General features: G+C 38.1%; 1 protein-coding gene across 8 annotated transcripts in view; it reads right to left on the bottom strand.

The window, feature by feature from the left end:
• The window catches only part of phka1a (phosphorylase kinase, alpha 1a (muscle)), a 30,795-nt gene that overhangs the window by 5,443 nt on the left and 1,359 nt on the right, over positions 1-23,993 (bottom strand). For 3 of the 8 annotated variants that reach the window (XM_041779205.1, XM_041779204.1, XM_041779203.1), the window contains exons 2-26: positions 18,232-18,390; positions 17,981-18,028; positions 16,783-16,951; positions 15,993-16,075; positions 15,787-15,867; positions 14,789-14,887; positions 14,484-14,630; positions 13,522-13,575; positions 13,142-13,264; positions 12,961-13,056; positions 12,756-12,863; positions 10,608-10,686; positions 10,361-10,495; positions 10,166-10,275; positions 9,770-9,914; positions 9,534-9,612; positions 7,654-7,817; positions 6,159-6,320; positions 5,978-6,072; positions 5,737-5,882; positions 5,370-5,523; positions 3,484-3,642; positions 3,273-3,402; positions 3,055-3,156; positions 2,850-2,965 (exon numbers count right to left, since the gene is read on the bottom strand). In XM_041779205.1, coding sequence (XP_041635139.1) covers positions 2,850-2,965; positions 3,055-3,156; positions 3,273-3,402; positions 3,484-3,642; positions 5,370-5,523; positions 5,737-5,882; positions 5,978-6,072; positions 6,159-6,320; positions 7,654-7,817; positions 9,534-9,612; positions 9,770-9,914; positions 10,166-10,275; positions 10,361-10,495; positions 10,608-10,686; positions 12,756-12,863; positions 12,961-13,056; positions 13,142-13,264; positions 13,522-13,575; positions 14,484-14,630; positions 14,789-14,887; positions 15,787-15,867; positions 15,993-16,075; positions 16,783-16,951; positions 17,981-18,028; positions 18,232-18,390 — 2,943 coding nt within the window. Of the gene's footprint in view, positions 1-746; positions 783-921; positions 955-2,074; positions 2,111-2,133; positions 2,383-2,849; positions 2,966-3,054; positions 3,157-3,272; positions 3,403-3,483; positions 3,643-5,369; positions 5,524-5,736; positions 5,883-5,977; positions 6,073-6,158; positions 6,321-7,653; positions 7,818-9,533; positions 9,613-9,769; positions 9,915-10,165; positions 10,276-10,360; positions 10,496-10,607; positions 10,687-12,755; positions 12,864-12,960; positions 13,057-13,141; positions 13,265-13,521; positions 13,576-14,483; positions 14,631-14,788; positions 14,888-15,786; positions 15,868-15,992; positions 16,076-16,782; positions 16,952-17,980; positions 18,029-18,231; positions 18,391-23,993 lie in introns of those variants that run through there. The other 5 variants (XM_041779200.1, XM_041779199.1, XM_041779202.1 and 2 more) reach the window with 4 other exon arrangements.

The following is a 23,993-nucleotide window of genomic DNA, read 5'->3' on the forward strand; positions in this document are numbered from 1 at the left end:
TAGTCATTTTAAACGAACCAAATGCTGTGGACTAGGACCCTATGGAAATTATGAGTAAAAAACAGTCCCCTTATGGTTAATTCTGAACTCATAGCAGTGCAAATTTTCCAAAGAAAAAGATAATTGGTTGCACTTTATTGTAGTTGGCCCTAATTACCTTGTGATTTAACAGTAGTTAGTGTAATTATATAGCAATTTCTCAAGAATAAGGTGAAAATTACCTAGTAGTAAGGGGAATTGTGCAAAGTAATACACAGAAATATGGTAATATCTAAGTTATTACCTAGTAAAATACTAATTTCATTACTATGTAATTACCATCTTATGCTTGAGAAATTACTAGATAATTACACCTATTACTAAAAAACTTACCGGGTTATCAGAGCCCACTATAATAAAGTAAGGAAGTAAAGTGCAATTTAAGGGTTTTGTCTCTGAAATCATTCTCAAAAATCTGGAATCAGCTGAGCATTAGTAGATTCTTTCAAGGGAAATGTCACATGAATTAAAAGCTTTCCAATTTCTGGAAAGTTCGTAATGGCTGCTATCGTCACAGTCATCATCATCATCATCATCATTATTGCTGTGATCAGTTCCACCAGAAACAACCTGTAATTCATCAGCATTAGAAAAGTATTAAAAGATATTTTCAGTTTTGATTACCACTGCAAATCAAGCAACATCAATCTCAATCTGCCCTCACTTTTCAAAGATAAAAAATAAGTCATCATCATCATCATCATCACCTTCACTGAGTCGGTCAAAGACACTCTACGGTCAATCTGCAATGGAGGAAACACAATGTGCTCAAACACTAACCAAAGCCAAAGTCCTTCTACAGTGGTGCATTAAAAACAACAAAATCATAAAAAAAATACAACACAGCATGTCCAGATCATTCCTTAACATCATCATCATCACCTCAGCAGGATCTGTCAAAGACAACCTGGGCTCCTAGATCAAAACAGAGAAAGAAGAAGAATATATATTAATATTGAGCTTATAGAAAGGAAACTTGCTGTCCTCTTGCACGTTTTATCAAAGTTTGTTTGTTTATTATGCAGCTGCAGAAGACTTACAGAGTAACTAAACTCCAGACTGTAAGCTAAAGTGCATCTAACCTAGAAATTTTAAAATATGCCTTTACTGTCCCTCATCAGCCACTGCATAGTTCAGTCATTGCTATTTTTAGATTTGATTATTGGCCATAATGCCATAGCCATTCAAGCTAGACTCACAACTCATAATATACGGTCAGGCAGAAGACATACATTTTTATTTTATCCTCTTAATTGTGGTTTATTCTTAATATGAAGTAACAGCACTACATTACCCACAATCCTAGAGTGTCACAGATTCATTGGTTGATCCCACTACCACCTGGGAAACTTTACAGGTGTATTTAAATGATGATATACAATCAGGTAGAAAAGAAATTCTGAGATTAACAACCTTGTTTGTTTGCTATCTCAGGCAACAGCACTACATTACCCACAACTCTAGTGTGTCACATAGATGTTTCTGATTGGTCGAGCCTCCTTTGGATAAAGTTAGAGGCACCTACATAGGACAACCATTAAAACATATGCCAGCTATGGCATAACGACAGATGGCCCCACAAATGGCACCAGATCAGCCTGAAGAAAATTTCCAAAAACATTTGGTTGCCACAGCTGGTTTCAACCTGTAGAGGGCAGTCACTCACCCAAAATGTAAAATTTATATATTTGTGGTCTGATGGTTTAGTTACTCTTTAAGTTTTGAATTTGCCAGGACTTGTCATTCATGTTTAAATGCTAACAAGTTTACCATCAAAGTTTATTTTAGTATTGCATTAAAGCAGATAGAAAAACAAACTCAATTCAAACTTAAAGCTGAAAAAGGGAAGCTGAGAAAAAAAAAAAAAGGAGGACTTTTATTTTTATCATCCCTGAGATTTGGATTCATAGGACCGCATGAAAGGCATCTGAAGCATCTCGAAATCTACTTTAATTTTTACTAAGTGATCTTTTAGCTGTAAGAAAGAGGAAGAAGAAATAGAGGAAGGCTGCGATAGTTAATTTTCCTTCATCACCTTTGATGGATCCGTTATGGACAACCTGTGCTCCGCCTGCAACACAAAAATCTACAAGTTATAGACATCACAACCAAAAAGCTGACTTTATGATTTAAATTCAAATGTTCTGTCCCCTTAATGACAAGCAAACCTCAATTTCCTCAATTATTAAAAAAACAGCATCACAAATATTTGAATTATTTCCACGATTCTCCTCTGATGCGACCTGTTCCTAAACAAAAAGCTGGGTGAATTAGCACCAGCAGCGCTGATATAACCATCATCATCACCTTACTGGGGTCCGTCAGAGACAACCTGTGCTCCAGCTGCAACAAGACAGAAGTCAGTTTGCCAAACAGAACAACATTTTAAAATATTACCCTGTTTTACCAGTTTTTTTCACCATTTTTATCACTTTTAGTTCCAGGGTGTCGTTCAAAGTGTTTATACCGTTTAATACACTGCAAGTTATAGAATAAAAAACTTATTACCAGTTAAAGTGATCAACAAAGGGTAGGACTCTTATGATCCATGCAATCAGGGCAGTTAAAAATAAATGTGTTAAAAAAATGGGCTGCAAGATTTTCCTCTGCTCCTGTCAGACCGTCCTGGTTCCTTCTCATCGACCTCTTTTGTTGTTCATGCTGTCAGGATACTAGAATAGTAATCAGGCTGATTTTGTGGGTTCTCTACATAATCAAGGGGTTAATACATAGTCTGATAAATATGAACTATGGTACTATTTCAGTTCTAAGTGATCAGTTTTTAAGAATCTGTTGTTTGTTGTTCCTACCATCTTCATGTCGCTCTTCAGTTTGCTGATGCCGGCTCTCTCACTCTTCGTGGCGCCCGTGTTTCCGAGCTGATGGATGGAAATAGCAGGACTGACGCCAGCATCCATCTCTCTGACTGTGAAGGGGGGGATAAAATAGATATATTGACATGCTAAAACCAGGTTAAATAAGGGACAGCAAAGCCATTATGACTGAAAGACTGACCGCTGCGCTGCACTCCAAACTCTTTCCCGCTGAGGATGTGATGGAGGAGGTTCTTCAGTTCTGATGGACTCAGACCCATGAGGCTCTCTGTGGCCTCATCGCCTGCATGAATGCAAACAAGCATTTAAAACATTTTTACTGCCTGTCAGACATAATCAGAAATAAAAACAGAGGCTGACATGACTTTTCACAGACAGTTTTGATTGAAATCGTATTACCTGAGCAGTTGAGTGACTGTGCGAGCTCAGTGGCCATGACTTGGATAATGAGACCGATACGGAGTCTGAACATCTCGCTGAAGAGGTTCGGCTGAGTCCTGATGCTCATGGCCAGGTACACCATGATCTCCTGAGGAGCAGAGGCAGACACGTTAAAAATAGGGGCAAAAGAGCGAAGGTGATGCTGGTAAAAGAGGAAAAAGTGACAGACCTGGGTGAGGATGGCCACGCTGATGTTGTTGTCGCTCGCTTCATCGATGAGAGTGGCCAGCTGGTCAGGAGGGATTGGAGCCGTGATGGTTTTCTCTCTGGGTTCAGGAGGTAAACCGACCGTGAGGTGTTTCTGATGAGCGAGGAGGTCAGAGCAGGCCTGCAGACAGAAAGGTAGCAAACGTAAGATTACAGAGCGTAATTTAATTCATACAGAAACTCAAAGAAATGCAGACTGTGCATTATAGTTAAATATATGTTCTATTGCCGTAAAAAAATTAAGGTTGCAGAAGGTTAAAAATAAAGAACAAAAATCCTGCTCTGTTTGCAAGACTAGTAAAAAATTACAACTGCAGTTCCAAAAATGAAAATCAGAATGCAATGGTTTCAAATCTCAAAAAACAATATTTTATTCAGACTTATCAGACGTTAAAACTGAGACATTTAACCAAAAATATGAGCTGAATTTGATGGAAGCAACATATCTCAAAAAGTAGGGGCAGGGCCACCGTTTTGTAGCATCCCGTCTTCTTTTTACTACAGTCTCTACAGGAAGTGAGCAGACCAGCTGATAGAGTTTAGGGAGCCATAGGCACTAATGCAACCCCACGCCATCAGAGAGGCAGGCTTTTCTGTGCTGATAATAAACTGGCCGGTCCCCCTCCTCTTTACTCTGGAGGACACGGTTTTGCCTCAGTCCATTTTAAAGAGCTTTGGCTTATGGAAAATACACTTTTTCAGGCTTTTCTAACAAAAATATGTGCCCCTGGCCTGTCCACAATCCCCTCAAATACCAGAAAAATTCGCCCCCCCACCCCCCTTTTTCCTCTATATTTCAGAAAATGTATGCGGAAACAAGACGTTCTCAGATTTTCCCCTGATGATGTCATGTGGGCAGTTAGCCCCACCCACAGGTTTGGCTGGCTCTCCTGGCTTGGAAGAAGGTTCCGCCCTCCTCTCCTCTCCAGGAAAGCCACATCCATTTCCTGAGAGGGGCGTGGTCAGAGGCAGAGTCAGACAGCTCAGTAATATTTAAAGCCACGGACACAGAAACACCTCGTTCTGAGCAGGGCTGAAACAAAGGGTTTTTTTTAGACATACAAAAATCCAATACTGGAGTGTTTTTTCTAACTTTCTAACTTCACAGGCATATTTTGGGGACCCCTGAAACCAATATAAACTTGTCTTAAAAGGGTAACATATGTGACCTTTAATATTTTCATGATATTACGTACTGCGGTTGGTGGGATACTCAAAGTTTTAACAATTTTACATTGAGGAACATTTTTCTGAAATTATTCAACAATTTTTAGACACCCCTTCTCACAGACTGGTGAATCTCTGCCTATCTTTACTTTACTAAACTGCTTGTTATAGACCCAGTCATGTTACTGACCTGTCGCAAATTAACCAAAAAAACTGCAAAATGCTCCTCTGGCTATTTTTCATTCGTGTCATTTACTTTTCCAGCCTTTTGTTGCCCCGTGCCTATTTGTTTGAGATGTGTTGCTGCAATCAAATTCAAAATGAGCTAATATTTTTTTATGAAATAGTAAAATGTCTCCGTTTCTTCTTCAGATATGTTCTTTACATTCTATTGTGAATAAAATTTGGGTTTATGACATTTAACAGTCATTGCATTCTGCTTTTATTTGCAGTTTAGACGGTGTCCCAACTTTTTTGGAATTTAGCTTTTCATTTTATATGTAAAGGGAACTTTAAAATGCATCTGTTCATAGTTTTTGAAATGTTATCATTGAGAAAGTTGTGTTTAAAAATGTTTCATTTTTAATGGCCGTCATGCAGCCTCTTGGGCAGAGGGGAAAACCCTTCAGTGAATGTCACCCTGTTTATTTTTAACTCTGTTTATGTTAACATGTGCCGTACCGAGTCGAGCTCCTCCACCTTCTTCCTCAGCATACCGGAGATCATCCTGATGAGGCTCCAGTGTTTCAGTTCACCAGCCTTCTCGTAAAGGTCAGAGAGCAAAGATCTGACTGTGGAGCCTTTACCGTGCAGATGAGTGTCCCAATCCATGCCCCTGTAAGAGTGTACATGACCAGTAAATGCTAATTAGAACTTTGATCATTTAACCCAGTTACCACTGCTTAAACTGGTTGAATTACAGAGCAGATACATGACATTTAAAAGGTACATTTAACAGTTTGTGCAGATGGTTTTCATTGTGTAAACCTGTCTCCTGAGAGCTGTCATGATGATGGAAATAAAATGTTATAAAATAGTGATGTCTCACTTGTCTTTGAAGAGGATGTAGAGGATATCCGCCTGGTCCTGGAGGTTTTGTGTGTCTCTGAGCAGCTGAGTCAGACCGTTGTAGTCAATGGCGCCACTGGCGTCCCGTGGGATCCCGCTCTCTGCCGTGACCATCACAGCTGGAACCTGGAGGACAGAGAGAAAACGAAAGACGGGGGGAGCACAGGGATTAATGTGATGACGTTGAGGGGAGGAGGAAGAGCAGGATGATCAAAACACACCTGAGGTTCCTGCCCTGGCACCGGGTCTGGGAGGTTCAGGTTGAGGGAGGGTTGTCGAGTGCGGAAGAGCTTGTTTGGCAGGTACATGTTCACATCTAGGGGGGAAAAAACAAAAATAAAGTCTGCTGCTCTGTTTTTCTTTTAAACATCTTAAGATAAAAAAAATCAAAGATGATCTCACTGTGTACGTTGAGATCCTGAGCTTTATTCATCAGAGACACCATCTCTTTAGTTTTGGCGGCCGCAGCCTTGAACCTCCCCAGACCCTTCACCGGCTCTTTGGGCTTCTTTGGTGCAGCGTGAGCCAACAGGTGGTCCAGGTACTGAGCGAGGTCGTCCGCCTCTGGAGAGGAGGACAGAGATGGAGACAGAGAAAGAAAGGGGATAAAATAAAGCAATCAGGTTTTTAAAGACATGATAATAAACCCAGAGCACTAGAAATAAAAAGTATTAATAAAGAATGAAATTAACTCACCTTTATTAAGTGTACAAACAAACATGGGTCCTTACAAACACATTGTTCATATTTTAAATACTCTTAAATCTTCAATGCACTGTGAGTCTACCTGGTATTAAAGCCATATCCTTTTTTTTGGAATCTCCCAGAGGAGAAAAAAAAAGTTTAAACAGGTTTAAACCGTCCACCTGCATGCCAGTTTCCATTTCACTCAGCAGAGCACAAATGTGGCCCCCAAGGTTTGGTTTTAGGACCTTTTCTACTTTCCATTTACATCAGCAGTCTGTGTGATCACCTGTCAAATGCCTTGGAACATTTCTATGCAGATGACACCATTCTTTATTGCTGTTCATCATCATTTACTCAGGATTTTGAGTTTTATGGTTTATTATTAATGTTCTTCAGGCTCATCTGCAGAAACTTTAACTGGTTTTAAATTGAATGTTTATCAAAACAGGTTTTAAATGTATTTGTAAATAGTTAGATCACTTTAAAACTAATCATCTGCATGGTTCAGACGTTTTCACTGTGTTTGATATCGGCAATGAACTGAGCATTCAAGCTTTGAAAAACCAATAGCAGTTCATTATTCACTATCAAAATGCTGCAAAATGTAATCATCATACAGCCATGCAAGCAAATATACAGAATACTAAAAAGCAGCTGTAAGATAGCAGACATTTAAGACATGCAAGAACTTTACATAGAGCAATACAGAAGTCCAAACTCACCGTATACAAGCAACCAAGAAATGTCATGACAACCTGAAGCTGCCAAACCAGCAGCCATTCTAAAACATGCATGCATATTCGAGTGCATCAATGCACTGCAATGCAAGACACAGATTCATGCATATTTGAATGATTTGATTGCTGTTCCAATTCAGTTAAATACTGTTTTAGGCATGTTTAAAACTACTTTTATCAGCAGAGCAGCAGATAATTACAGACAAGATGGGGACAGGGAAGATCAGTGAAAATGTCACAGCAAGATAAAGCAGGAAGTGGTGATTAAGAGATCCAAATGTAAGAAAATCTTGATTTAAAGTTATTTAGTGTTGTATTAATTCCACATATGTCCAAGTATGTTTTTAATGAATAGATCTGACGCTATCAGGAATGGTCAAACCAACGACAGACTCTTAAAAAGATCTTTAATAACACTGTCCCTGGTGTCACCATTCCTCCCCATCCATCCATCAGTCTGTGTTTTTTCTTACCATCATCATTACGTAATTCATGCACGTATCCATCGGTGCCAGCCTCATCATCATCATACTCTTCGTCGTGGCGGCTCATGCTACCAGAACCCTTACCGTCCAGGAAGCTCAGGTGAGCGAAACACGAGGTGGTCATGAACTCCGACAGCTTCCCCGTCTGGATCCTGGAGAAAGGAAAGAAAATCAGCCTGAATAACTCTGTAGCTTATGCTTTCTTAAGGTTTAATGTTAGGTATACTTTATAACTACAAAGACTTCAGACTGAACATGAACACCAGACAATGCTCCTGACTGCACTTTCAGTTTCATTAGAGCAACAAAATGCAACTATTTTCACCTCAAAATAGTACTTTCAAAGTTGATCTAACAGCACGGTAACCTTCAACAAGGAGAACAATGTCTAACCCATTTCCACAGAGCACCCTGGTTGCCTTTCAGCACTTTTAGCTTAGCATTTGAAACAGCAGTAAAAAGAATAACAGTAAAACATAAGCATGCCATTTAAAATACATTGTTTGTTTCATTTAGACAACAAACAGAGAAAGGAAACAGAAAGGGCAAAAAATGGCAAAAATGAGTTAAAAGTGGCAAAAATTGGAGAAAAAAGTGTTGAAATATGTTCAAGGAATGAGAAAAAAAAGGTGAAGACCGTCAACAACTGGTTAGAGGTAAAAATTGGGTGGCTTAATCCTGTAAACCCTGATACCAGAAAATTCTAATTTTTGTACAAGATGTTAAGGCAATTTCAAAAATAGTCTAATATTTTATTTTTTGAAATTGCATTAACATTTCACATTTTCCCATGTCACTTTTTGATATGTGAGGTGTTTTTGGCACCTTAAAATCCACCTGGGGGCATTTTTTATGTTTTTTTGGAAAGAACTGACAAATTGATTAGATAGCGCCCTCACAAACTCACATATTAAATATGATACATTTAGCTTTGATGGATTAAGTAGTGACAAGGAGTAAAAAGAAACAAAAATAGTTTAAAAGTATCAAAAAAAGGGTGATAAGAGGCAAAAATTGGTTAAAAGATGCTAAAAGTGTGTGTGTGTGTGTGGGGGGGGGGGGGGTTACATGTGTCAAAAAGTTGCAAAAAAAATTTTCAAAGTAACAATTATGAGATAAAAATGCCTAAAAATATTTTAAAAACCAACATGGAATAAAAGTGGCAAAAACAGGATCAAGATTGGGCAGGAAAATGGCGAAAAGCAATTATAAAGCGACAAAAATCAGCAAATAGAGTGGTGATAAGTTGCATCAATGGGTGGCTGAAGAAGTGTAATGGGGTTAAAAAGTAACAAAACAGGTTAAAAGTTGGACGATGCATGGCATAAATTGTTTAAAAGAGGCAAAAATGGTTAAATGCAGGATAAAATTCACAAAAAATGGGCAGAAACAGTGATGTAAAGGGGTTAAGAACTCCAAAGCCGAAGTTGGTCAGGAGCAAAACATATTTTCCACCAAGAAAAAGCTTCAATTGTGGTTCTTTACTCTTCTTTTTAATAGAGGAATGTTCTCCAATTCTGATACAACTGCTGCTGTAGCTGCATCCATGCTTATCTTGTCTGTTCTGGTCACCATTGTTTACCAGCTTGCAGTACAACTAATCCACGCCTGTAGCTACCACCTCATCCTCATTATATGACACTGATTGGTCCGCTTATTCTCTCGCTAGGATTAAGCATTTCAGTTTGAAGCTTTGAAAGAGGAATCCACATGGAATCTGGACAATCATCATCATGTAAAATACATTTCTAGGGCTAAGGTGTTTCCTTTGACTTGTTTTCAAGAACAAGAAAAACTATTTAGTAAAAAGCCTTTAAATTGACAGCGAGATTACATCGTCCTTGATCTCAGGATACTCTTAAACTCACCTTGCTCCACCGTAATATCCGTCTTGAAGCTTCTTCAGTGTCGCCAAAACTGCAGGGTCCAGATTTGTGTGGTCTTCAGCTAAAAAACACAATAAATGGAGGCTACAGAGAGCGCCAGAAAAACTAGGTGTACCGTAGTAGCTCCTAAAGTAGAGCAGCATCTTTAACAACTAAAACTAAGCCATTTCTTGAGCATTTTATTAGAAAACCTGTAGATTTGTAGTCTTTGTTCTTACCCAGCATCGTCTGTGAGATAGGAAACATGACAGTGGGTCGTCCGGTCATCCTCCACCGAGATGCCAAGTAGGAAATTTCTGTCCTCAAAGACTCCACGATCATCTTGTTGTCTAACGCCAAGTAGAACTGCTGATGGTCGATGAACTGGAGGGTTAAGTAAAAAAAAAAAAAAGAAAAAAAAAGAAAAAAAAAAGGTATTATAGTGATGCAGGATTTTCTGTTATCACAGTTTTTTAAAGAAAGGAGCAGAAGTTTTAGTCTTAGGACATTTCAAAGTAAGGAAACACTTTCTTTTATTAATAAAAACGTACCTTAAGACATTCAGAATCTTACTTTTGAATGTTATTTAAGCATGCATTTGGGTGTTTTTAATATCCGTGGATCTACTTGATTACCTGAGGTGTGAAAGAGAACATGGTGTTCCTGATTATATAAAACTTGGAGGTTCCCAGCACTCCGATCCTCCTGTAGGGTCGACCCGTCAGACCCAGCCGAGGGTTGCGACCTGAAACAAAGCAGGAAAAATCAGGATGATAAAAGTCTAGAGAGCTGTCCCCCATGCAGATGAATCATAAAAACACAGGCCGTACCGAGTCTGGCGTAGATGTGGCTCAGGACCCTGGAGGGCTGCACGTGGATGGGATGGATGTCAGCAACAGTCTCCACTTCTATCCCGTTTTTCAGCAGCAGCTCTTTAATCTCCTCCGTTTCTGCCAGGATCGACACTAAAGGACGAGAAGAACTAATTTTTTTCAGTGTCTAATAACCAAATTCATGGCTAAAATTCCAGAACTTATCTAAAACTAGAACCTTGATAAATTGCTGGACTTCACTCACCCTGTACGACCACATCAGGCTTAGGGATGGTGGAGAAACGTCTGTTCAGAGGGTCGATCTCTCCAGGGGCGAGAAATCCCTGAAATAAGGAGACAGAACTTAGAAACTTCACTCCTAAAATCCTTTGATCGATAACAAAATTTGACAAAACTGGTGAAGGTAAACACCGATAACAAATATAACAAGACAAAAATTTTATGAATATCTGAAGGCCTTAAAAGATTGCATACATTTTTAACATTTAAAAGGCACTGTAGGGGATTTCTCAGCTTTAATTTGAATATCTGATGCACTCTTTAGTCATCAATAACCTGACGTTATGATTTAGCCTATATAACATGAATTAATGGAGAAAACACATCTATCTTTACGATGTTTTAAAACAGTGCAGAAGACCTGAAAAAAAAACCAGTACGAATTTCAAGAAAAGAAGACTATGAATTACTAATAAATTTATAAATGGAAAAATCAAGAGTTTTTAAGAACATAAACTTGTAAAAATGGTAATTTAAACTTTTATATCTGCATTTGTGATAAAGAAACATAGTTGCCAAAATCAAGATCGAGAAAGTTTAATGTAAAGATAACACATAGAAGACATTAAATGTTGAGTCAGGGTTCAAGGGCTGAAATTTTAAGTTATTGCTGCTGAAAACACCCCTATATCCTGTTGGGTTCTTTCATAATTAATGCCTTTCAACAAAATACAAGGTGGGGACTTTTATTTTGAAGAATCTGTCCAGTGCTTATCAAGTAATTAATGTGGCTAAACCAGATCTGTAACTAGCAGCATTCATCAGTGGCACAGTGGGAAAGAACAGTATCTACAGATGCTCCTTTGATCACGAGTCAGAGCTACAGCCCACTTCTGAGCAGAGTTCGGTCTGGTTGTCTGCATTTGAATGGAGCAGATTTCCAACTCTCATTGTGATCAATGCAAAAGCAAAGCCATTCAACAGCATAAAATTTACAGAGATGCTGCGCGAGATTCATTGTTTTTTTTCCTGTTAGAAAATAAGTAGACCTGTGAAACTAGAATCATTGCTTGCAGCACAAACATTAAAACATTTTAACAAGACCTGGTCCTGGGGCAGCTTAGGGCTGTGCCCAGTACAGACAGGGCAAACTGTGAGCCTAAATCCTCCGCAAGATGTCCTGGTGTGTACTATTAAATAGAACCCATTTTTAACAGAGCAAGACCAGAATGTGAATCTGTGACTGTGAGGAAGTTAAGACTGTAGTCAGAGACTTCAGTAGCCCGTCACACCAGCTTTAAGTAAGCTCTACACTCTACTTTGAAAGTAGTTAAGTTAAAACTTACATTGTGTCATTGTTCGGTTGCACCACAGAGGCACAAGGTTGATTTTAACTAGTAAAGATTTACATCCAAACTAGCCAAAATACTGTTGCAGATATGACATTTTCTCCTACTTTAACCAATCACTGAAAAGCAGTTTTAACCCAGTGTTGGCTGCAGATGCTAACGGCTAATAGCTTATGCTAACTGCCGTTAATGCTCAAACAGCATCTGGCGTGGATGTAAAATATGCAATATTTAGGAGGTAGGTGGAAGTTATAACTTAAGCCTATGTTGCTTTGAGTTGGCCTTCCCTCACATGAGAAACTCTTGAGTTTTCAGTAACATGGCAGTGGATTTGAGTTTGTTCAATCAACTCAGAGTATGTAATAGTGAGTACTGACTTGATTTAGAAATACATAAAGTTGAACTGCTTTCACAGCACAATACAATTCAGTATTAGGGTCATATGAAAGAAAAGAGAGTTCAAGATTAAAGTCATAAAAATAAGAACAAAGAAACTTAAGTCATAATTACCAATAACAAAGTCTGAAATTTCTGAGATTAAAGTCATTTATTTTCAAGATTTAGTGGTAAATTACCAGAGTAAAGCTCGAATCTAAGCATGTGCTTACACATGTTATTTTGAAGGGTGATATATTAAGTTTAGTATATTTAGGCTATAGCTTCTTATAGCTTTCAAAAGATGGTTCAAATATTCTGCACGTAGTTTGAACATGTACAGACTCACAGTTGTTACAAAGACCCTTTTTTAAATTTTATGTTATGACAATTAGCGAGTGGGTTTATAATTCAGCTTCTTTGGTGTCTACAACAGAATACTGGCTCACCTCAGACAGAAGGTTTCCCAGGATGTACAGAGACTGACCCCATTTCAGAGGACAATTACCCATCGGGACCCTCTCTACAGAGTGAGGGTTCATGCACTCCTCCTCCACCTGGTTTATACATAAACAGAATTTTGACATCATTCAAATATAACTGAAGAAGTCAAGAACTATAAAGAAGTTTTAAAGCTTCTCTTGTAAACATCACCTTATCTGGAGGGACGCTGTAGAGCTCTGGGACCAGTCTGATCCCGTCTTTCTGTTTGATCAGGATCCCCTCCAGAGCCTCCTGGTACTCTTGCACCTGGATTAATCAACACATATTTAATTTATCATTAATATTAGCAGCAGATCATGATGCTCACAGCTCAAACAGTGATGCCAAAGACCTGTTCAGGGCTGTTGATAAAAATGCCGTCCAGAATGAGGTAGGTCCAGAAGAGAGGCCACTCGCACTCGATGTTTTCAAACAGCTTCAGCTCTGCGGACTCGTAATACAGACGGTTCGGATCCTGCAGGAACAAAGAAGAGGAGAGGAGCGTGAGAAATTTCAGATGTTGCAGATCTATAAATCTGTAGCTTATCTACTGCACTGTAGCATCCTGCTGAACAGATAAAAACCATATAAGGTCTGCTTCGAATCGAGGAAGAGGGATGGTAATGGCATGCAGCTATTTAAGTTAGAAATAAAAACAAAAAGGAGAGAGTTTAAACTTGTGTGCAACAGTCATACATAGTCAAGACCCATGGTGGAGAGAGAAAATAATACCTCTTTAGGTGTTTTGTGTCCGTCTCTGAGAAACCTGCAGCAGCCGTATCGACCCTGAACAACAAATACAGAGAGGATGTCAGCAAGGACTCATTTATATCAAACACTAGACAGTCAGGCTGATCTTGTTGTTTGTCGTGTTGTGTACAGAGGGACACAACAGCTGGCCAGCTGCTCCCGGACAGGAGGATTTCTGGTATGTTTAATATCTTGGTCGTTCGACTCTACACACTCCCACGATGAGAGCAAAACCACAGGCAGAATTCTCATCTCTGAGGCAGTTAATTGTAAGTCTTAAATCAGTGGTTCCTGGCACCCCTGGGGGGGGGGCTTAAGATTTAAGGGGGTGCGGGACCCTGTTTGCTCTCACCTTGTCAAAATTAGATGTACAAATATTTTTAAAAAATGAAATTAAATCAGGATTAGAGGCATAATGAACAAAGACGTACTGGGCCACGGTAAAACCCCCTACCCCCCAGAGCAGGAAATATGCCTTCCCACAGACCTCAAACTGACACGGAGGTGATGCTGCTTGTGTGTGATAGTGAAACATTGAGAGAGAGAAAGAGAGAGAGAGAGAGAGGATATGACAGGATATAACTCCAACCTCCAAGTTAGCACATAACGCACGAAGGTCATGCGTTATAAGCAATTCAGTCGCACAGTGTGAGCTGACATTACACCACTAGAGTCTGCTTAAAATTGCAGTTTATGCCCGGCTTGAGGGTAACTGCTAGCTAGCTTAAGCTTTGTCTTTATCTATCAAAATGCTGTTGCACTCATGTAAAATGTACACATGCTAAATGAGAAAGCATTGCTTGTTCATGTATTATTATTTTTTTCTTATTGTGTTTATAATTTAAGACTTTTGTAATAATAGTCTCTGACTTAACCCATGCTAAAGTTTTGACTGCTGTAATATTGGCAGTAACGTTTCTCTGATTGACTGCTGGTCTCTGTACCTGCAGCTTGGATATGATCTCCTCCTTGGTCATGTTGACAATGCCGATGTCCTCCACAGCAAAAGCAGGGTAGGAGATGATCGCCAGAACTCCAGCATCCACCTCTTTAGACATGGACGCTCGGGGTAACATAGACGTGAGGATGGACTGAGTAAGGAGAAGGAAAAAGGAGATTTAGTGTCAGAGATGGCTTGATTTTATTCCTACACATCCACAAAACCCATAGACGTGTATTCTTAGAGTGCCGGGAGAGAACGCCTCTGTTTCTCTATTTCTCCACATATAATTATGAATTATTTGTGTACCTGGCAGTGCTGAATGTCATCAGCTAAGGCGTGCACCACTGATCCAGGCCCTCCTTTAGCTCCAAAAAGGTTGAGTTCATCCAGAGCCTCCAGAGCCGCCTGCAGCACAGACAAATCACCACGTTAAAAACAACAGTTAGATGACACTGAGTTCACAGTGTAGCGTGCAGAAGAGAAGTATTATGGCTCAGCTTGTACACAGATTATCATCAAATGTGGTGATAACTCTGGGATTATTCTTTTTATAGTGTAATCCAGATTACATAATTCCATTCATTTCATAGGAATAACTAAAAAGATGTACTATTAAGTAGTGTAGAAACTAGGTGTTATCAATGGGTGTGGGAACTTCCTGCAGAGGTGCTGGTTTCCAAAGTCTTAAATTAAACTGTGAGTGAGTGTGTGCACAGGGTACTGAGAGTCCTGTGTTATTCTGAGTGAGACGCCATTCTTGGAAGACCGCAGAGAACCTGATACGACTCAAACGCCGCCAGCAAGGACAGAGCTGGGCACAGAATGAAACTCCTGTTATCTGTTACTACAATAATGAAGGGGATTTTTGTGTTTTCTTGTTTTCATATGAGGGCACCATGAGACAAGACTCATATTTTTGTAATAAAACTCCTGAAACGATTGAATGATGTTCAAATGACGTGTCTCATTTTGATGAAAATGACACTTTTCCCTATAATTCGTTAAAAGCTCTCGCTTCAACTGATTGGAGAAAAATACACATCAACACAGGCTTTGGGGTGAGCTGGTGAAACTTTGTGCATCAAAACAGAGTCCTTCCTCCAGATCCAGAGTCAGTCTGAAGAGTCTGGGTCGCCTAAAGGTCAGCGTAAAGGCCGTCGCAGTGACTAGACACCTTCCACCGTGCCAGAGATGTTTGAGTGGAGCACCTGTTCCAATCTCACGCAGCAGTCAGACTTTCTCTCTCCTACCTACCTGATTCACACCGTCATGAGATTATGCATGTGATTGCAGCATGTGTTTACCTTAGCCATGCCGATAGAGCTGGCGTTAATCTCAATGATGCCCTGGTTGGTTTTATCTCCTCTCTCCCACATCCCATAATCCTAAAAGGACAAAGAGACAAATAAAAATACATGAATATTATAAAATGGTTTCAAATGCAAAGAAACAAATCTAAAACAATTATCAAAGAGAAAAAAAGATGGTTTTAATAATAATAAACACTTACAGCCACTTTGTAAGCTGCCTCAATGTAGAACAAGAGATTCTGAACAACGTCCACTTCATCCTGGGTGTAGACGATGTGAAGACCTGTGGCAAATTCATGAAAACACATCAATAAATTATTAAATTAAAGGAATTTGGCAATAAAGAAATGAACAAAAGCAATTTATTCATTTTTTTTATTCAAAAGCTGGTCTACAAGCAATAAAATAGGGATGAAGACGCCAAGTGAGTCCAACTTTTGCAATAAACAAGATAAATGTTTCCTCAGATTATCCTGGTTAAGCTCTTTTGATCTTAAATAACAGTTAAAATTCAGTGATTTGGATGCAACCAAATATCTAAGTGCGAAAAATCTTTTGTGTTTATATTTTCAAGTTTAGAAATCATCTCCTTTTGTACATTTTCTTCAAATTTAGCTGATATTAGGGATGCACAATATTGGATTTTTGCTGCTGTCAGATATTTACAGATTCATTTTAACTGATATTTAAATATGCTTTTTGGACAAGAAATTTCAGTCCTTTTGGACATACTAGAAGGTTTGAGGATGACCAAGGAAACAAAATTTAGTCCTTAAAAACACTTTTAAAGTTTAAAGAATGAGGATAAATAAAGATAAAGACCCTAACTGACATAGGTCTGTTGTTTCGGCATGAAACTCCACTAATTTATTAGGATATATGGAAAAAAATTCAGAAATACACAGGCAAAATATCAGACCGTTAATATCGTGCATCCCGAGCTGATATTGTTGCTGAATCTCAGGGCTTATTTCTATATATGTTTAGTACCTGACGCCGTCATCTGAGCGAGGAACAGAAGGAACAGCGAGGTGGCGTCGACCTGCAGGTGACCCCACTGGTCGTCCCCGACGACAGGAGCGCAGGTCCTCGTGTCGTACTTGGCGTGAAGCGAGTCTGAGGTACTTCTGCTGTATTTAAACTTCTCCACCTTGTCAAGCTGAGAGGGAATGCAGACAGAAATAGCCAAAGCAGCTTAGTTAATGTGAGGAATTATCTGCAGCTTCTTAATGGGACTCCCTTATCATTTCGTAATATATTACTATATTTTCCTAATTACAAACATCTACATTGTTATTATTATTTCAGTTAACATAGACTTATAATAATGTAGCACTCCTGGAGCACATTGTAGCATCTTTAGCTCACTTTACAGACAAAAATGTAAATGTTTATGTTCTCTGTCCTGGAACATAAACAGCTATGTGTTAAAGGCGGCTGTTTTCAGCTGGGGGAGTAAACTACAAGCACAGCAGCAAATAACAGTCAGATAATAAGTCTCTTAGCAGGCACAGTGAAACATTTAACATCTAAAAAGCTAACTAATATGCTTTAAAGACATTACAATTTAACTATTTTTCATTGTTATTCATCAAGGGGCCATAACAGGACCCAAACAGAGTAAAATACAGCTTTATGTCCTTTAGATTTCTTATAAAGCCAATGATTATCAAAATAGTTTGAATTCATAAGCTGTCACAGTTTCAGCACAGGTGAGGAACTTCAGACATTATCTGAAAGAATCAACAAAGCTGCTCAGCACGGTCCATAAATATTCCTCTGAATGAAGCAGGCTAAAACGACCATGTTTGAGGACCAAATTTGACCCAAAACGGTCTCATCCTTGTTTATGAGTTGCCTTGTTCGAATAACAGTTTTGTTATGCTGCAGCCCAATGCTACAGTCATTTAAATTCATTCAAGGACATTCAAGGACAACCATCACTGCAACCCTCCACCAATCTAGGTTTATAGTAAAGTGGCCTGACAATAGAGCCAGTGTGCAGGAGACTGCATGCAGATCTAATTATTGAAAAAAAGCAACACTGGGTGTCTACGACCTCTATTTTTGTTGCATGGCATCAAAAATATATCAGTGCGTTGCATTGAAGTTTAAACGTCTGGTATTGTGCCAACCCTAATTTAGACATGAGTAAAAAATAAGCTGGAGCGTGTTTGAGACAACATACCTGCCTCATTATACACTGCAGGATGCCTCTCATCAGCTTCACCACACTCTGGAGAAAGAGAGAGAGTCAGATGTCATCACTTTCTCACATGACTCCAGGAGTCAAGGCAAAGAAACACGAGACCGCCATGAGGCTCCACATGGACGAGACTTTAGTTGAACACATTTAGAGGAAGGAACCAAATAATTTTTTTTTTACTTTTTAACTTTAAATGTTGATTTTCTCATCCGTAATCAGAGCACAGAGCCTACCTGCTCGAGTTCATAGGCCTTGGCCTTGTCCTCGTCCCTGTCAGCGTTCTTCCTGTAGGCCAAACTGAGGGCCCACACGGACAGCACGGAGTAAACATTGTCTCTGACCCATGAGTGGGGCTGATCTGGACTGCCTGGTAGAAGACCCGTTACTGGATCCTGAAAGACCAAGAGGAATAGTCACAAATCAGCACCTACACTAATGAGAAAAGGACAAGTGTACTGTAGAGGTGATCTGCAAACACAATTCCAAAAAAGTTGGGACATGGTGTGAAATGTAAATTAAAACAGAATGCAATGATTTGGGAATCTCATAAACCCATATTATATTCACAATAGAACATAAACATACTGGATGTTAAAACTGAGACTTTTTTTTCATTTTACTAAAAATATTAGCTCACTTTGGACAGCAATGCATCTCAAAAAAGTAGGAACAGGGCCACAATTATGTTGCATCCCTTCTTCTCATAACAACAGTCTGTAAACATCTGGGAATTGAGGAGATCTGTTGCTGGAGTTTTGGGAGAGGAATGTTGTCCCATTCTTGTCTGATGTAGGACTCTAGCTACTCAAAAATCTAGGATTTTCTTTGCCAGATTACAAAAAAAAAAAAAAGAATGTTTTCTATTGGTGAAAGGTCTGGACTGCAGGCAGTATCGATTCATCTGACCACAGAACAGTTTTCCATTTTGCCTCGGTCCTGAGAGCCTAAAGATCCCAAGTCTCCATGAGTGACCTCTGGCCTTGTCCCAAAGATTTCTCCAGACTCTGAATATTTTGGTGATGTTATGTCCTATAGAGGGTGGGATATATTTTACGTTGAGGAACATTTTTCTGACATGGTTCCACAATTTTAAATGCAGTTTTTGCGGATAGGTGAACCTCTGCCCATCTCTGCTTCTGAGAGACTCTGCCTCTTTAAAAGTCTTCTTTAATGCCCAGGCATACTGACCTGTTGCCAATTAACCTAATTAGGGCAAAATGCTTCTCAAGCTGTTTTGAATTCATACCACTTACTTTTCCAGCCTTTTGTTGCCCTGTCCCTACTTTTTTGAGATGCACTGCTGCCATCAAATTAAAAATGAGCTGATATTTGTCACAAAATGGTAAAATGTCTCCATTTCAACATCTGATATGTTGTCAATGTTGTCAATAAAAATTGTTTCTTCCATGGTGCCCCAGCTTTTTTTGGAATTGGGTTTGTAAATATATGTTTAAGTTTTTTCTACCTTTTTTTCCATTCTCTTTTTATCAAGGTTCTTAAGTTCTTTCAACAAGGGTGCATTGTTTACAAAACATAAGCAGAACCTTTTTAAAATTTTTTTACAATTTGAAAATTAACAAAACGGGATCAGAGCAGGTATGACATGTACATTACGTAAAAAAAAAAAAAAAAAAAAAAAAAAAAAATATATATATATATATATATATATATATATATATATATAAACTAGGCTAAAAATTATAATAATACTAAGAAGAAGACGAACAAGAAAATAAATAAATATCCCACAACCCCACACTCATCCCTTTTTGTTCCAGTGTTACAGGTGTATAGCGGCCAGATTTCCTGTGTTTTAGAGTTCATACAACAAAATCCAGTCCAGAATCATCAACTTTATCCTTTTCTACCTTTTAAAAAGTAGGAGTTTGTCACTTTTGAATATTTAAACATCATTATAATTAATAAGAAATTTGAATTTTGCTGTTTAATTTGTTGTGTAATAACTTACGTTTTTAAGTTATTTGTGTTGATTTCAACAATTCCATTTTTCATAGCATTTTCATATAGTATTCCACAAAGAATGAAAGGAGTCAAAAATAAATGTACTTATTTATTAATCTACAATATTGGGTACTTTTAAGAGAAAGCTGATACTTGGAGGCAGGCACATCTGGATGTAAATGCTTTGATTAATTCTTAATTCTGGCTGATTCCGGTAAATATCTGCTGATTAAATTCTTGTGTGTGTGTGTTTTTTTTATTTCTGCATATGGACTACATATCTTGTATTATGTTGTATGACTGTTTTTATGTATGTCTGAAACTCTGTTCACTGCTGCTGTCTTGGCCAGGACATTCTTGAAAAAGACATTTTTTAATCTCAATGAGGTTTTCTCCTGGTTAAATAAAGGTTAAATTAAATAAATAAATAAATAAATAAACACTTGTTATTTTCTCCATAAAATCAGACGGAGCTAACTATGACTATTATTTAAGACGCTTTAATTGTATTACATTTTCACCAATTAAAAAATAACATAATTTGCCTCCCTCTTTTTAGATTAATTTGTTTGCCAATTAGCTAATAATCACATCTGTCTGTCCAGAGTGAGGTACTAGAATCAGTGTTCATTTTGTCGACTATAATTATTATTTAAACTAACAGCCTTTTGTTCCATGACAAAAACTATGACTAAACTAACAAAAACAGATCTGTGATGACTCAAACTTACAAACACTAAGTTTAGTTTTCAGCAAGATGACTAAAACAAGACTAAAATGTAAATTAGTTTTCATTGGACATTGGAAATCCATGATATTTTTCCACTGTGGGTAAATCTGTCAAAAAACAACGTATCTGTAGCTATTCTGCCTCTCAGCTGTAGAAAGCAGGGACCCCGGGTTTGTTAGGGTCCAGAGAGCACAGTACCATGTTTTGGTACCAGATTTAGGCAAGGAAATAAATGCTTGGACTAAAAGTAAAGACTGAAATGTGAGGTTTTTTATCTACTAAAACTAGACTAAAATGTTTTGAGTTTTAGTCGACTAAAACCAGACTAAAACTAAAAAGGACAGAAATGACTACAATGTGACTAAAAAACATTTCTTTTAAAGACAAAAACTAAGACTAAAAGTAAAAATAGCTGCCAAAATTAACACTGACTAGAATAACCACTGTTTTATGAGCATCAATATAATTATGTCTGTGAAAATGGAGCTGATTTCAAACTTATAAGATTTTTTTTTTTTTTAAAGCAACTGAAGGGTCATTTTTAAAAAAACACTGTAGTTACTGTATTTCAGATTAAAATCATGTTAAAAATCTCTGTTATCCCGGTATCTGGACCTATGGGCTAACATGCAACATACCGAAACTCCATTTCCCATAACCCCCCTTTGTCTACTGTTGCATAGAGGATGTTACTTCGTATCTGACAACATACTATGATAATATCACAACACAAAAGCTGCTGAGGCACCGTGAAAGCACAGCACAAGGAAGTGGAATAGACTTTTTTGTTGTATCTCAAATTAAAAACTCCACTTTACTCACTCTATGGAATCTAAAGAGTTAACTCTATAACTGATGTTTCCAGTGTTAAATTGAAAGTGTTGTTTCAGTACAGCCATCGTAGACACTGGGACAGTTAGCTCTTTCAACATCATTGTGGGTTAGTTGCACAAGCAGACCAGGGCTCTGTCTTTTGTTTCTATTTAACTAAAATATGCATAAAACACAGAGGATTTATAGGTTTACTAAATTAATTTACAAATGGAATTCAGTGCAGATCTCTGGCTTTAAAGCGCTACATTAATGACCAGCATCACTCTGGATTCAACTTCATGACCCTGGACCGCTGCCTTGCAGCAGTCGTCGGCTCTGGCTGCCACAGGCATCAGTGCAGTGATCCATCTGAGCACTGAGCTGTGTACAACTGCAGGCTGGCCAGCAGCCATCTGGGACGCATTCAAAGGTGACCTTACATCGAGTTTGTCTGCCTCCATAATCCAGCTGAAGTCATTTCTAATTTTTACACAACCACAAGATGTAGGAGCGGGGAAGGTTGGGTGTAAGATTTGTTTGTTGGTGTTTCTTTGTCTCATATTATAGAGGGTAAATCTCCAGTTTAGGATGCCCTCGTTCTACATCTTTAATTGCTATGAGGAGCCTGGGATTTAGGTTTTACCATATATACAGTACTAATATTTTGCAGATGTACTTATTAGCAAAGAAACACCTCCCTTCCTCTGCCTTTGAGTAAAATAGCCTGGTGTCAGATCAGTTCTCCAACTAAAAACAGAACTTTCTTCATTGTCCTTGGAGTCTTTCTTGACTTTAAAATATTTAAAAACAAAGAAACATAAGGAGCCAGTGGATTTGGATTCTGTACTTACCTCTTCACCTCTTTTTGGAAAGACTTTGTGAGTTAATTATGGTCATATTTAAGACCAATATATAAAATAGGTTATATCTGCCAATGTAAAGATGTTTTTGCTGAAGCCAACCCTTAACCTTCCACCTTGCCTCTATTTCACCAGATGTTTTTTTTAAAAACCTGCTGTCCTGTCAAATACTGTCACTCTTTAAAAATATGTACATATAAACTGACTACTGTCTGTTTTTGGCGTGGTCTTGTTATTTATTGGGACCCTCAACAGTTTTCAATGTTTTTAGGACCCCATTTAGTTTTTAAGATATATTTTTGGGCTTTCTATGCTTTTATTCAGAGAAGAGGACAGTGGATAGAGATGTTAACAGGGATGAGAGAGTAGGGGAGTGACATGTGGGAAAGGAGCCACAGGTTGAACTTGAACCCAGGCTTTCCCAGGACCTCCTTTTCCATAGGTCTTTTCTGGGGCTTGGCCTTGATTTTAGAGCAGTGAAACTCAACGCAGGGCTCTGGAGCAACATGTGGCTCATTTGTGATTATTAGTGGCTCCTTGATGTCTTCTTTTTAAATATTATTTCCCCAGAAACCTAAAAAAATTTGAAACTTTTATGCCCTTCTGACCATTTTGCCACTTTTCACCCATTTAAGCTACCTTTTCCCATTAAATACTGCTTTTTTTCTTACTTTTTTTACTTTTCCTTTACTTTTATCCCATTTTTGCCCCTTCTCACAGTTTTTTCTTCCCATTTTCACCCACTTAATTTACCTTTGTAATTAAATACCATTTTTTCCTAGTTTTGCCCATTTTAGCCACTTCTTTTTGCCACCTTTATCCCATTATTGCCCTTTTTAACAAATTTTTTTTCTACCACTTTTCACCCATTTAAGCGACCTTTTATTGTTTAAAAACCACCTCTTTTTTCTACTTTTTTGCCCATTTTTGCCACTTTTGTCCCATTTCTGCCCATTTAAGCTACCTCTACTCATTAAATACAGCTTTTTTCCTACTTTTTACCCATTGTTTTACCACTTTTTTCCAATTAAAGCTACCTTTTGTCATTATAAACCACTTTTTTCCTACTTTTTTGCCCATTTTAGCCTCTTTTGTCCCACTTGCCATTTAAGCTACCTTTTCCCATTCAATACAGCTTTTATCTTACTTTTTACCCATTTTTAACACTTTTATCCAATTTTTGCCCCTTTTCATAGTTTTTTCTTCCCATTTTCACCAACTTAATTTACCTTAGTCATCAAATACCATTTCTTCCTCGTTTTTGCCCTTTAGAGCCACTTCTTTTTGCCACTTTTATCCAATTTTTGCCCTTTTAAACAATTTTTTTTATCACTTTTTAACCCATTGAAGCTACCTTTTGTCATTAAATACAGCTTTTTTCCTACTTTTTACCCATTGTTTTACCACTTTTGTCCAACTTTTGCACATTTAAGTCACCTTTTTCTGTTTAATACCACTTTTTTCCTACTTTTTACCCATTTTTCTACCACCTTAATCCCATTTTTGCCCTTTTTGAACTTTTTTTGGGCCATTTTTCATCTATTTAAGCTACCTCTAGCCATCAAAAACCATCTTTTTCCTACTTTTTTCCCATTTAAGTTACCTTCTTCCATTAAATACCACTTTTCCC

The sequence above is a fragment of the Cheilinus undulatus genome, linkage group 22, assembly GCF_018320785.1.
Source record: "Cheilinus undulatus linkage group 22, ASM1832078v1, whole genome shotgun sequence".
Taxonomy (NCBI): Eukaryota; Metazoa; Chordata; class Actinopteri; order Labriformes; family Labridae; genus Cheilinus; species Cheilinus undulatus.